The 13,695-nt window shown below is 46.5% G+C and overlaps 1 protein-coding gene across 16 annotated transcripts in view; it reads left to right on the forward strand.

The window, feature by feature from the left end:
- LOC108385276 (liprin-beta-2) overlaps positions 1-13,695 on the forward strand; it is a 194,181-nt gene that overhangs the window by 158,320 nt on the left and 22,166 nt on the right. For 12 of the 16 annotated variants that reach the window (XM_073216097.1, XM_073216101.1, XM_073216104.1 and 9 more), the window contains 10 exons: positions 653-710; positions 1,588-1,635; positions 4,523-4,658; positions 5,835-5,867; positions 6,295-6,436; positions 7,049-7,177; positions 11,427-11,577; positions 11,696-11,807; positions 12,026-12,114; positions 12,521-12,643. In XM_073216097.1, the coding sequence (XP_073072198.1) occupies positions 653-710; positions 1,588-1,635; positions 4,523-4,658; positions 5,835-5,867; positions 6,295-6,436; positions 7,049-7,177; positions 11,427-11,577; positions 11,696-11,807; positions 12,026-12,114; positions 12,521-12,643 (1,021 nt within the window). The remainder of the gene's footprint in view (positions 1-652; positions 711-1,587; positions 1,636-4,522; positions 4,659-5,834; positions 5,868-6,294; positions 6,437-7,048; positions 7,178-11,426; positions 11,578-11,695; positions 11,808-12,025; positions 12,115-12,520; positions 12,644-13,695) is intronic. The other 4 variants (XM_073216100.1, XM_037026348.2, XM_073216109.1 and 1 more) reach the window with 1 other exon arrangement.

The raw sequence follows: 13,695 nt of genomic DNA on the forward strand, positions 1-13,695 counted from the left end.
TCTTTCAGCACAGGTGTCTGGGGAAGCCTGATGGAAACTTCTCCAGAGTGGTGCTGAGTCTCCATACCTATAGTGCCTACACCTTCAGAGCCCCACTCCCCAGAGAGCCATTGTCCCCTTGAGCCTTTAGCCCTAGAGAAAAATGGCAGTGTTAGAGAGAGCAAAGAGTTTTACAGAATAAGAAATTTAGTTTATGACTACACTCAGAAGGAAGTCAGCACTAAGTCACATTGACCAGACTCACAAGAGACTGATGTACAAACAGAAGCTGATTTGTTCACATAAACTGAAAAATAAATGTCACTGCCAAGGAGACTTGTCACAAGGTAAACCTTGTGACTACTGGTGGTGTTTGTTGCCTCTTTTCTAGTCAACTGGTGCCCTGCTCTGTAAAATAGCCCCCAAGAAAGCAAATCCCTCTTAGCAGTCTAGTCAGGGCACACAGAGCAGCTCCAGCAGGGCTTTGGGGGTTCCTAGCAGGTTATGCTTTGGAGTTGGAGTTGGCTGATGTGTGAGGGTGGATTTTTTCTGACCTTGACCCTAAGCCCACTTAACAGACTACTGGTTAAACATTTTGAATGTCCTCTATAGCAGTGATACCACATAATTCTTCAGTAAGTTGCTTTGTGCCCTTCCTTTTGTGTTTCTCCAGGGCTCAGAAAAAACTCTCCTGCAGTCTAGAAGACTTGAGAAGTGAATCTGTGGATAAGGTCAGCTCATCAGTCCATCCATAAAGATTACTGAGTTACTTCTTGGTGTCCAGCACAGTGCTGGGATGTATGGGTGAGGTCCTGGTTGCTACCCTGTGGAGGCTTTTATAAAGTTGATGGGGAGGCAGAACTACATGAACATTTTGAGAAAAGCAGTCAGGTGTGGGCCAAGGTGTCTCAGAGGCAGGGTAAGCTAGCAGTGCAGTCTGGGGTTGATGGGAGATGCTGAGGTGGGCACAGGCAAGTTTCGGGGAGTGGAGGGCAGCAGGAGGTGAGTCAGATCAAGTCTGTGAAGATCTTGAACACCAGCCTTATATCCCCAGAGCACTTGGGAGCATCGCTGAGATTTCAAATAGGGAAGTAAAGTGGATAAAAGAGAGGATTCCCAGAGTGAGTTATGGGATGTTTTAGAAGAATTTAGCTAGAGATGTGGAAGGCTTTGTGGCCCCTTATTTGAGCGTAGCCCTTGACCATGTGGTGACCCTGTGCTGGAGGGGTGGGTCACAGGCTCTTGAATGAGGTCTGCCCTGATAAAGCACCTTCATTGAGTCCTGCTGCACACAGCCCCACCAGCAGAGCAGCTCTGGGGACGCAGTGGGAAACCATAAAGCTGGGGCTGGCAGGAGCCACGGGCCCCTCCAGTTCCCAGGTTATGTGCATCTCGCTCCCCCCCATCAAATGCTGGCAGCTCCCCAGGACATCTGTCCATGTGGTTGGACAGTGACCTGTGTTTCCTCCAAAGAGGTGATTCCTTGACATAAAGATGGGGGGAGGTGGGGCATTGCAGGTTGAAGCACGTAGGGGGGCCCAAGTTGTCTGTGACTAACACAGGTCTCTTTCCTCCACATGACTGATCGGAATCTTTGCCATTGCCCAGTGTGTCGATGGGAGCCAGCTCTCCCCATCTCCCTTGAGAGACCCCGAGGTAAAATACCTGTATTGTCCCCATGACGTAATCACGGTTGCATTGTTTGCTAGAGTGTTCTTGTTAAGCAAGTTCGCTTTTGCAACTTTAAAATACGTGAACTCTGAGGAGTAAGAGGGCTAGCGGGAAGGCAGAGCCTCCCCTCCCGGTGTTTGTATAGTGTACCCCGTGACGTGATGCAGCTTCACCTCCATCGTCTGCAGCAGACTGTTTATTATTATCTCCTCCATCCATGGACTCAGAGAAATTCCTCTTCAGCAGGGCAGTGTGGATCTGATCTCAGGGAGGGGGACGTAATGTTATCAGCCCACAGTCCGAGGAGCGTGACAGCTGCCATCCTTGGGCCGATGAGTCATGGTTAAGAACACAGGAGGACACTAGGTGCAGGTGCAAGAATCTTTCCTGCTATTGGTGTCTGGCCCTTCCTGTCTGTGACTGAGAGCTCATTACATTGTAAGACACCCCTGTGTTCTTTTCCAACTCTGTTTATTAGATACATCTTCTGGGCTTCCCTAGAACCTGCATCCACTGATCCTGGCTCTCCTCAGAGCCCATGGAATCGGTCTCCCTGCTCCTGACAGCTCTAGCACTTAGGTCTGATCAGGCCCTCTCTGAGTTAAACATCCTCTTTTCACGTGCACAGATCACAAACCTTTTTAAGGTCCTAGTCAGTCTCTGTTGGATCAGTACTAGTTTCTCAATGTGTCCTCTAATGTATGCCCTGGACCACACTTGAGTGTGATTATTCCAGGGGGGTTCTGACCTGTGCCTGCCTCAGTCAAGGAACTGCTCTCGTAGTTACTGCTGTCACCCCAGGCACCCAGCACATGGTATTTTTTGTGCCTCTGTTTATGTGCTAGGCCTGAGGCAGAAATTGTTCCCTACTTAGGAACAATAAAACAGGTTCTGAGAGGCTAAAGAGAAAGAGCTTTGCCTAGTCTGATGCAAAGCGTGTACTCTTCCTGCCCTAGTGTGCTGCCTCTTTGTTCTAGGTTAGGGCAGCTGGGTAATCAGTGATACACTACTCCTTGGCTGGGATTGCTATTTCTCCGCAACAAGGATTATTCTTGAAGATGCAGAAGCAGGACAGGAGTGGAGCGTGTGTTTCCTCTGTGTCGTGTCCTGACTGCGCCTGCACGGAGGTCACTGTACAACCTTCCCCAGTGGTCAGTCCTGCCTTCTCAGCTTTTCTGCTTGGCTGAACAGAGCTGGGATCCTCTTCCATTGCCCTTGGTTCCTTTTATGTTCTTTCTTAAAGATCTAGGCTGCCTTTTGAAGTCCACGCCTGGGTTAATTACTGCCCTCTTTATAGCTCAGCTCCTCAGCGAGCTCTGAGGGAAGCCCACATCATGGATTGTTCCTGTCTCACCTTAGGGGTGCATGTGTGGTGACATAACCAGAAATCTGTTTTTGGAGCCCTTCCCCACTTCCCAAGATCCTGTATAATGTGGAATTTGGAGTCACGGCCTTCAGTTACCTAGACTTCCTGAGTGCTGCCTTTCCCTTAGTCACTGGTTCCTGGGTCTAACTGCACCAGAGTAATCTTGTTCAATATTATTAAATGCTTGCTAAAAATATAGACTCCTGGGATGCACTCCCAGAGGGGCTGGTTCCTGGGACCAGGCAGAACCTGGGAATTTATAGTTTGTACAATTGTCCCAGGTGATGAAGCAGATGGTGCTTAGACTAGCATTCGGATATTGTTGGTCTTGACCACGTGTCTGACCAAGTCCAATCTCTACCTCATGGGTCACCATGAACTTCAGACTTGTGTGGCCTTCCCCTCTCAAGGCTCTGATGATTTCCACTTCAGCCAGTTCTTTTAAAATTCCTTGAGAATTTAGTCTACATTTCCCATGTCTCTCCTTCTGAGCTTATTTATAGGAGGATTGTATTCAATATTCAGTGAATGAATTGGATTTCAAACAATTTCTAGGACATACATTTAAAAGCAAACTAAGTTCAGGAATTTATTGGACACTTGCTCTTAACTAAATGAAACCTCAGAAGGTGTCTCACAGACTGAAATCTCCCATTACTTTTCTGACTTCTCAAGTTTAAAATCTGTGTTGTCTTTCATATTTTCTTCAGGGTCCACTCAAGTGATCCACGGTAGATCCCCTCAGTCAGGGAACATTGCTTCAGTTTCTCTTTTACTTTCACTCAACTGCATGCCATTGGGTTTACCTCAGGTTTGTGGGTTTAGAGGCCATTATATCCTTTTTGACCAAATAAGCACAATTCTTCTTCCTCGTTAAATCAACTTATTTCTTTGAGACCCTTTATATGACCAGGACCCACTGCCCTGGGGCTGAACCTCATGCTAACTAGAATCCCCCAGTCCCAAAGGGCACTCTGTGTTGGCGTGTATCCCTCTGGCTTGCTCTCTGTTGTCACCTTCCTGAAGGGTATACTTATCTTCTTGCTTTGTCTTAACCTGGCAGTTTTCAAAATAACTATTATAATACATAACTATAATTAATATGTGATATAATTATCAAATAGCTTCATTCTGGTTTATACATTCAAAGCACTCAAAGACTAATTCACACTGTTTAATACATTGACCCTCCCAGCATTAAGCCAAATGGCAAAGGCCCCTTTTGCAAGATGCCTCTGCTTCCTGCATAGTCAGTTGAAGTTAGCCTAGATTTGGCCTTGACTCTGTCCCTATCTCACTGTGGCCTTGGGCAAGTTTCTTCTTTTCTCAGAATTCTGGTCCCCTTTCCCAGCCTAGACTAAATGATCTTTGAAGGGTCTTTGAGTCAGCCTAAGTGAAGAGAGAAAACTAGGTTACTCATGCATCCTAGAGTTCCTGACAGGGTTTGAATCTGGGACTAATGGCTGATTCAAAATCTTGATCTCTCTCCGTCTCTGTTTCCATCAGGACAGCCCTTTTCTGGTGGAGCACAAGTACCCCACATTACCTGGGAAGCTTTCAGGAGCCACGCCTAATGGAGAGGCTGCCAAATCTACTCCTGCCTCCCAGCCTGACCCAGCGGGGAGCAGCCTTTTGAGGCTGAGTGAGTGTCCAGGCCCCTCGGCTGGCAGCCCCTGGCGCAGTGGCCTCGGCCCACCCGGGCATTGCCTGGCACCCCTGTGCCCACCCCTGCAGCTCACAGCTGGAGAGCACTGGGAGTGGGTGGATGGGGCACTGGAGCTCCTCGGGGTGGTCCCGCATCCGGGGATGATGGCTGCCTCTCTGGGCATGCTGTTTACTTCTGTAAACCCTTTAGACAACCAGAAAAACAGGGTTTGTGCCACTCTTTCTTTTCACCTGCAGTTTCTCCACCTCCCATTTTCCCTCTTCTATTCCTAACCTTTTGGCCCCTGGCTGTCCTGCCCAACATTCCTTTTTCTTCCCTTTTAGACCCCCCAGCCCTCCCTGCCCTGCACTCTCCCTCTTCTGTCATCTGATCTTCTATCTCCTGTCTTTGCTGTCCTCTCTGCAGCCTCCCCATTACCAGTTAAATAATACTATGCGCTCTAACGAGGGAGAGCATTTCCTTAGGGAAATGGAGTCAGCGGCCAGTGGGCAAGGATGTCAGTCCACGGGTATCCTTTTGGTGTTTAGGATCTGAGCTCAGGGAGGTCTTCGCTGCTTTTCATACCAAATAGGCCATCGTTCCTCAATAGCAGCAGATCAGTGGGGCCCAGGGGGAATGTTCTTGTCTCCTCAGAGCTCTCCCTACCCTGACTCCTCATCCCTGGCTGTTCCCTGAGCCAGCCTGTGCATTGGCGCCTGCCCTTGGCCAGTTCTGCCTTTGGCTGCAGGAACTCCAAATAAGCCCTTGAACAAGTGTGTCCTAGTGACACTTAGACAGTGGACATGCAGTGGCTGTGGACCACGAGTGTGCTCTGAGTGAGCCCTGGCAGCACACAAGAGCTGCGTGTGGCCCCGTGTATTTAGCCCTGGCCACTCTCCCTCCCTCTCGTGGTTTCCTTGGCCTGCCAGGAAGTGGCACCAGGAGCATGTGGTCCCCTCACATGAGGTCCCCTCTCACTGCACTGACCCAGGCACCAAGCTCAGTCACTGTTCACCCCTTCTTCCTCATAGGATGATTTTTCTTTCTTGTTGAGTTTTTCTCTCTTGCTTGATGACTATTGTTTATTTCTTTGCTTCCCTATAACTCTGTTGGGCTGGACTTTGGCCTCTCTTACTTCTTCCTGTGGCTTCTCTGCTTCTTGGTTGGCTGGAGATCGTGGCCGGAGTGTCAGTGCCCCTGTGTTAGGTATGGTACCCTTCCAGGTGAGGTGGAGAGGGACATGCCCTTGTTTCCCTACCCTCATGCCCGCCCCTGACCCAACTCCTAGCCAAGTCACCCTCCTGCCTGCACTCCTGCATCTCCCTTGGGGAAAGGAGAGAAAAGCTCCTCATTGGAGTTATCCCAAGAGTACTTGGACGCAGACCCTTAGAATTTGAAGGCATTAGTTCACCCAGATTTGAGACCTTAAGATCACTAACTCCCCAGAGAGAGAAAGCCTGAGGGTGCCTGAGCACCTGACTCGTCCCTAAGATCTTGGTGTAAAGCTCTGCCCTAGAGGTGGGCACACTCTTCCTGACTCCCACCAAAGGATGGCCCAGGCTTGGGGATAAGGTTTTGCAAAGGTCCTGTTCCTTCCTCTGATACACACATCATTTCACTCTTTCAACCTCAGGAGACACAGAGAGTGGTTGGGATGACACTGCCATGGTCAATGAGCTGTCATCCACGTCATCGGGCACGGAGTCGGGCCCCCAGTCTCCCCTGACACCAGATGGTAAACGGAGCCCCAAAGGTATCAAGAAATTCTGGGGAAAGTAAGTTGCCAGCAATGATTATAATTATATTGCTTAGAGTCTGCATAAACCCTTGTTCAATTAGATGTTGGAATAGCAGTAAACAAAAAGCCATCATGTTTAGAGAGATTTTGAATTATTGTTGAGGGCCCAGAGAAGAACTATGAAAGGCACCGATTAAATATAGCTGCTTGGCCTTATATATCATTCATTCATGGCGTCTGTCCATCCCATGGACCCTGAGCACATTCTCTGCAGCTTATACCACATGTAATTTGGGAGAGACACATGATGAAACCAATTTCTTTCTTAGGGGTTAGTCTGTGTCTTAAGAAATCTTCGAAGATAGAAAGCTGAGTCCTTGCTGGAGTAATTGACCCTTTTGTGAAATGAGGCAGAAATGGGCCTCTTATCCACATCAGCCTTCACTTTGATCCCCACAAGGAGTGGCCCAAACCCCAGAGGCAGGATTAGGATTGGGGATCGGTCTGGCCAAGGAGCTGTCCTAGGTCATAATCCTGACCTCTGGGAAGCAGTACCACCATGAGCCCCGGGTCTGGCTGGTGACGCCCTGTGTAGGAGGGGGTGTGCTGACTGTGCCCTGACAGTCTCCATGGATTCCCCTCCACACAGAATCCGAAGAACTCAGTCAGGCAATTTCAACACTGATGCGCCAGGAATGGCAGAGTTTCGGCGAGGAGGGCTCCGAGCAACTGCAGGGCCTAGACTCTCCAGGACCAGAGACCCCAAGGGTCAGAAAAGGTAAGGCACCCTCTAGCCCATCTACAAAAACCTGTGTGAATTCTGGCCAGGCTGCAGTGGGAATGGGGGCTGGATGCCTCCGGAGGTGCTCCCAACCTTTCCCATTCGACACGAGTAACGTTGCTCAGGCGTCAGGGTGCACTGGGGTCAAGGCAAGAGGCTCCCTCCAGCCAGAAGTGGCTTTCCTGAGGGCCTCAGTAGCTTGCACATCTACCATCCATTCTCCCCAGTGCCTCTGCACGCTCATGTCCCAGGTCATAATCCTGGAATGTGTGGCGCTGGAATCAAAGTGGGAACTTCTGCATGACTCCTCGTTCATGCCCAAATGAAAAAGCAGAGACGCTGCACTTTTCCTGAGATTGCCCTGGTGGACAGCCTCTGGTTGTTAGCTCCCCCACCCACCCCCCTTTCAGTCTCCCTGTTCGGGGAAAGAGCATCTCCCTCAGAAGGAGTATCTGCCCAGGCAAACCTTTACCCCTGTGTTTTTGGAAAACACCTTTCACGATCCTCCTATCAGACAATCCCTATAATGCACTGTCTCCAGTGAATATCTCCCAAAGTCCGAGTTATTCAGCCAAGATCAGGTTTCGGGGGCCTTCCTCAGCATTGGATTGTGACATTTTAAACCTAACCAAATAGTGAGATGTGACATTCAGCTCTTTTAAATTTAATCCCCTTGAGACTGCCACACACCAGTGCCATTTGCAAGTAATTACTGAGTAAGATTTACACAACTCAAATTTTATCATTCTCAGAAACGCTAAGGCATCATGTTGTTAGAGGTACACACCCCAGCGCCACTCCCTGCCTTCCCCACCCTGCAACCCTCAGGTTTCTAAGCTTTGCCAGGTGCTCCTTCTATAAGACACAGGGCCTTTCCAGACCAATGTGTGTTTTGTTGGTGTTGCTGGACCTGTCCTCCAGGCGCCCTCCTAGAAACGTGAGGATGTGCGGACCTCCTGTGCTTGCTCCCTCAAGATCAAGGAGCTGGTATTTACTCTTCTTATCACAAATATAAATGCTCAGTGTTCACTTTTGGAGGTGAGAGAATCTAAGGACATGGTCCAGGAAAGCAGAGACCAATTCAGGGCCAATAGAAAGTGACCAAAGACAGCTTATCTATATAGTCCATAGGAGTATTCTAATCTACTTAGCAGTGTCCTAATTTAGACTTGAATGGTTTTGGTTTTTCAAGAGAAGAAAATATCTACAGTAAGCCTGAATGCTAATCTTTGTTCCAATTCTGGCTATTTCTTTCGGATTAATTCTTGAAGGGGAATCCGTGGTCAGGGTCTAAGAATTTTCCTAAGACCCTTAGGCCTTTTTCCTTAGCATAGGCCTGCATGGCTAGGGGCCCATTACATACCGCCAATCATTTGGGTGTGGGTTAACCAAGGTCAGGAACTTCCTGTGTTGCAGCCACAGGGTCATTTTGTTCAAATATCTTTGTGCTTTCTTGACCATAGTAACGACAGCTAAGGCAGTGAGAATGAAGAAGTTCTGGTGAGGCGGTTATGTCGATCCTAACAGTGCTTGTGGGAACAACACTGAGCTTGTTGGAGGCGGGTAGAAGGGCCTTTCTTCCTCTTCAGCAGAAACTTGATCGAGCTCTGTGCTAATGTCCTCCGGTATTTATAGTTTATAGCTCCTTAGGAACAGCATGAAAAGAAGGTCACCAGTACTCCTCTAGGAAAAGTACTTTCTTACGGGAAGTCTCCACTCCCATTCCTTTTCCCAATAAAACAATTAATTTTAAAATATAATATTTGATTTATTTTGTATTTTAGGAACCCTCAGGTTATAGAATGAATTTTGTCTTTTTTCTCCATATAAGGTTTTATTGATTTACATTCCAGTCTGCACTGCTGTGCAGAGCAGACCGCCTGTTACACCCATATGTTGTCAACATTACATATTGACAGTCTTCCTTTGTTTAAATTTCTCTAGTTGTAGAGGCCTTCAAAAAATTACATTTTTAGTGTTAGATTGCATGGTATTTCATTCTTTTTGAATGGGCAGACACAGTTTTCACCCATTTTTATTTAATTGTTAATATCTTACAGATTTCTGTTCACTATATTAAGATACTAAGCTATGTCCAATAATTGTAACAAAATAATTTTTAGGTAGCATAATTTTACTTTATTTTGTGATACTTTGATGTATGAAATTTTTATGTTTACAGTGAGCCTCACCAGCTTTTTTCTTTGTGATTTCTTTCATTATTTTGTTTTTAAGATTTTCAAGGATTTATTTATTTTTTAAAGTTGTATTTGAATCATCTATTCAGGGACTTATTTTGGGATGTGGTAAGATGTACATTTATTTTTCCAAGAAAAAGCAGTGTAGTATAATGTTTAAGTCAGGCTGACTCTACCACCACACGGCTGGATCCCATCTTTGTGGAGGGTTTTTTTGAGTTGATCTCCTGAGTCTGTTGCCCTTTCGGACTGTAGCTTTATGAGGGGTCTTCCATCAGATCATTTTATTGCCTTTCTCCCAAATTGATGAGCCAGTATCAGGTTTGTCATGACTATAAGGAAGCTTAAGCTTCAGCGTCCTTTACTTGCATGGGCATCTTCCAGGGTCCAGAGAGTGTCCAATCAATGTGTTAACGGGGCCATGCATTTTGAAAATTTTTCTCAAGTAAGGCATTTTTAACACAACCAGTTTTAAAACTGCTGACTCTTTACTCCAACCTTCCCTTGGTCTTTCTGTCTTTGCCTTGTATCAGACAATGTTGGAGTAGCCTGGGCATTTTTGGGATCTGGCTAAGGGGAAGTTGAATTGAGGATCCATTTAGTTTGGATTCGTGGGATATGTGTATGTGGCTTGCAGTCACTTCATGTGCAGTTTAGTTAACTAGCTGTCCTGTGTAAAAATGGCTTCCAAGGTGCCAGTCTGCTCAGCATGCTGCTATGGAGATGTGGAAAGTAACTATACCTTTTTAAAAAATTTTTATCTCTTAAACTTTCATCTTTTTAATGTTTCTTTTCCACTACCACCTACTTCTGATACTGAGCATCAGCGGACACATTTATATGGGGACATCTCCATATCTGGCCCTTTAACTCCCTCAATTTAAGGACTCAGCCAGGCACTGAAAAGAATTCTTTAACCAGCATGTTAGGGGTGCTTTCCTGGAAGGAATCTTTTGGAATATCTGGTCTTCTATATTCCTAAAGTCCTTATTTTTAAAATAAACAAGTTGCTTTGTCAACCTCTCCACCACCCCCAAGACTCAACTGGGATTTCAAGTGTGCCATTATATTTACACTTTGAATGAAAAATTTATGTTTTTAAGAATTGACGGCTTTGTAATACCCAGTCATCCTGTCAGGAACATGATCTAGCTCTTCATTTATTCATGCCTATTGATTTTACAGGGTACAGTTGAGTGCTGGAGTTACCACCCCCCCACCTTCCCCCCACCCCCACACAGTTACACAGGAACCTCACATCCCTTGTAAGGCAGCTCCTAAACATTTTGTAATTTTGGTTACTATGAGTGGGATTTTTGAATTATTTTAACAAAAATGTTAGTATCTCTGCATTAATGATATATGAAAAACTGTTGATTTGTATATGTCACAAAGGTATTATATATGTGTGTGTCTTTTATAACTAGCCACTGTACTGAGTTCTCTTGGGTTTTCTAGGTGGGCGGATACATCATCTGAAAACAATGGTGTTCTTTCATTTCTACCTTCCAAATAACTATACCTTTTAAAAAAATTTTTATCTCTATACTGCCTGCAACTCTCAGATAAAGTGTTGTTATTGAATGCCCTCAGCATTTCATTAATAAAGCATTAGCTGTTGTTGATTAGAAGGTTTTTGGGTTTTTTTAGTTAAAGTACTGACTCCCTTTTTCTAGTTTTCTAAGCATTTTCCTGAAAATGGTGTGGAACTCCTGTTAATAATCTGATTCACTTGTGGGTCTTCATCCTGGTGGGCTTGTGGCAAATGCATGTGGACGTGGACCAGCGGTACTGTAAACACAGCCTCACAAGGGTCATGTAACTGCCCCAAGCTCGCAGTAGCCATAGACCTGAAGTTCAGGCCAGAGGTTATCACAGGGAGCTCCAGTCTACCACAGATGTTGAGCACCTTGTAGTGGAATTTTGTTCATCTAAATCCCATGATTGGGTTGTTAAAGCATAGTTCCCTTTTTTGTGAGGCTCTATTATGTTCAGATGGAGCCTCAGACCCTCCCACTAAAGAGCCACGCTGTTTCCCTGCCTCCCAGTGACGCCAATGCCCCTTTTGCCCAGTGGAGCACAGAGCGTGTGTGTGCATGGCTGGAGGACTTTGGCCTGGGTCAGTACGTGATCTTTGCCAGGCAGTGGGTGACTTCTGGCCACACTTTACTGACAGCGACCCCTCAGGACATGGAAAAGGTAAGAGCTGAGCCTTGGGTGAGTGAAGAAGCTCCCATTTCTTCCCAAACCAGTACCTGAGGAGGTGAGTCCCCCTTTGGCCTGCCAAAATTTCACGTCGTCCATCTTTCAATTTCAGGAGCTAGGAATTAAGCACCCTCTTCACAGGAAGAAGCTGGTTTTAGCAGTGAAAGCCATCAACACCAAGCAGGAGGAGAAGTCTGCCCTGCTGGACCACATTTGGGTGACACGTAAGGACAGGCAATATGTGTGTTCTGTTTCTGACAGCTCCTGTGGGCAGACAGCTCCCCTGTGAATATGTGCCTCCAAGACAGCCATCTCCGTGGGAAGGGCAGATGGAGAAAATGGCTGGAACTTCAAAATGCTCATTGTTGCTTCCTTTTTATTGGTGTCTACCTTCTCCAGTTTCCATGAATCCTAGCACACCTGTTTCTTCCTGTGTCTGTAGGCTGGCTTGATGATATAGGCCTCCCGCAATACAAAGACCAGTTTCACGAATCCAGAGTCGATGGGCGGATGCTGCAATACCTAACTGTGGTGAGAACCTTTCCTCAGTCTCTCAGTTGTCCTGTGAGCACGCAGCTCAGGTATCCCCATGATGGTTATTTCAAACTCGATTCCACCTTCTTCCTTATATTATTAAGGTCTTAAAATAGTATCAGCTGCACAGAAGAGGTCCCCGTGGCACAGCATGAGCCATTGTGCTAAGAAAAGCTGTTGGTGTATCCAGGGGCACTTCCCCAAGATGTGATAGGCTTGGCTACGTTTGCTCCAGACGTGACAGGACTCTGGAATCCAGTGTCTCAGTGTAGAAGATCCTGCAAGATTCTATGAGATCTCTATTTCTTAGAAACTGGGAAGGCTCTTAGAAACAGGGAAGGAACCTGAGGGGGCTTTTGTCACCTTGGAAACTGGTTCATCAACCAAAACTCTCCTCTTCCAGAATGATCTACTCTTCTTAAAAGTCACCAGCCAACTACATCATCTCAGCATCAAATGCGCCATTCATGTACTGCACGTCAACAAGTTCAACCCCCACTGTCTGCACCGGCGGCCAGCTGATGAGGTGAGGGCCGGGCAGTACCTGTCCTGGTAGCCCTGACAAGGAAACCTGCAGATGGGCTGTGAGAAAACACGAATGACATCATCACAAAACGGCTGCCTTTCAGACACAGTGCTTGGGATTCCTTCCTTTGCTAGTGTCTCAGAGGCCCCAAACACCCCTGTTGCCAGTACCTTGTGACCCACACAGGCTAGACCTCCAAGCTCCCACCTCCCTTGGAGAGACACAGCTGTGGGTAAGATGGCAGTAATGGCAATGCTTTTTAAGCCATCACATGATTAAAGGAGATGAGCAATGGTGCAAGGGAGGAAAGGGAAGGCAGAATGGAAAGATGGGGTTAAAGAAGGCAGCGAGGAGTCCATAAAGAGCCAGATATTTTAGATATAAAACCAATTCTACTTGTAGACATAGAATTAGTCGATCTCTAGTCCTAGGTGTACAGGAGATGCATCGGCAGGTTTTGCTAGAGAAGAAATAATGTAGGTAAACATAGCAACCCAAGTTCTGGAAAAGTCCCTGGTAATGTCCCCCGTACCTTGGAGTTCTGGGTGGGCCCCAGAGCTGAAGGATTGTCAGTCACCTCCCATCTCCTGTATTCCTGGGAACTAAGTCTAACCTGCTGTAAAATTAATTCCAATTCTGGGGGGATTCAAAATTACTACCTGTACCTTCTGTCTCCTCTTTTCCCCTTATTCAACAAATATGCTTTGACTGCCTTCTATGTCAGGCACAATTGGCTGGGCATTTTGAAGACCAAGATGCCACTTAGGTATAAGTATCTTAATGTGTGTTTGCCTAAAACATTTCACTACACCAGAGAGAGCTTTTGTCTGTAAAACACTTGGCTCATAAATGATAGTTTTCTTTAAAGTTCTGGTTCTATCAAATCACTGAGATGAACGATTCTATGCCTTCATTTACTAGTCCCAAAGTTAACCAGAGAATTAGGGAGTAATAGGACTCTGGAATCCAGTGTCTCAGTGTAGAAGATCCTGTAAGATTCTATGAGAACTCTATTTCTTAGAAACTGGGAAGGCTCTCAGGTAAGCTGGTCT

Source organism: Manis javanica, chromosome 11 (assembly GCF_040802235.1).
Source record: "Manis javanica isolate MJ-LG chromosome 11, MJ_LKY, whole genome shotgun sequence".
NCBI classification, from domain to species: Eukaryota; Metazoa; Chordata; class Mammalia; order Pholidota; family Manidae; genus Manis; species Manis javanica.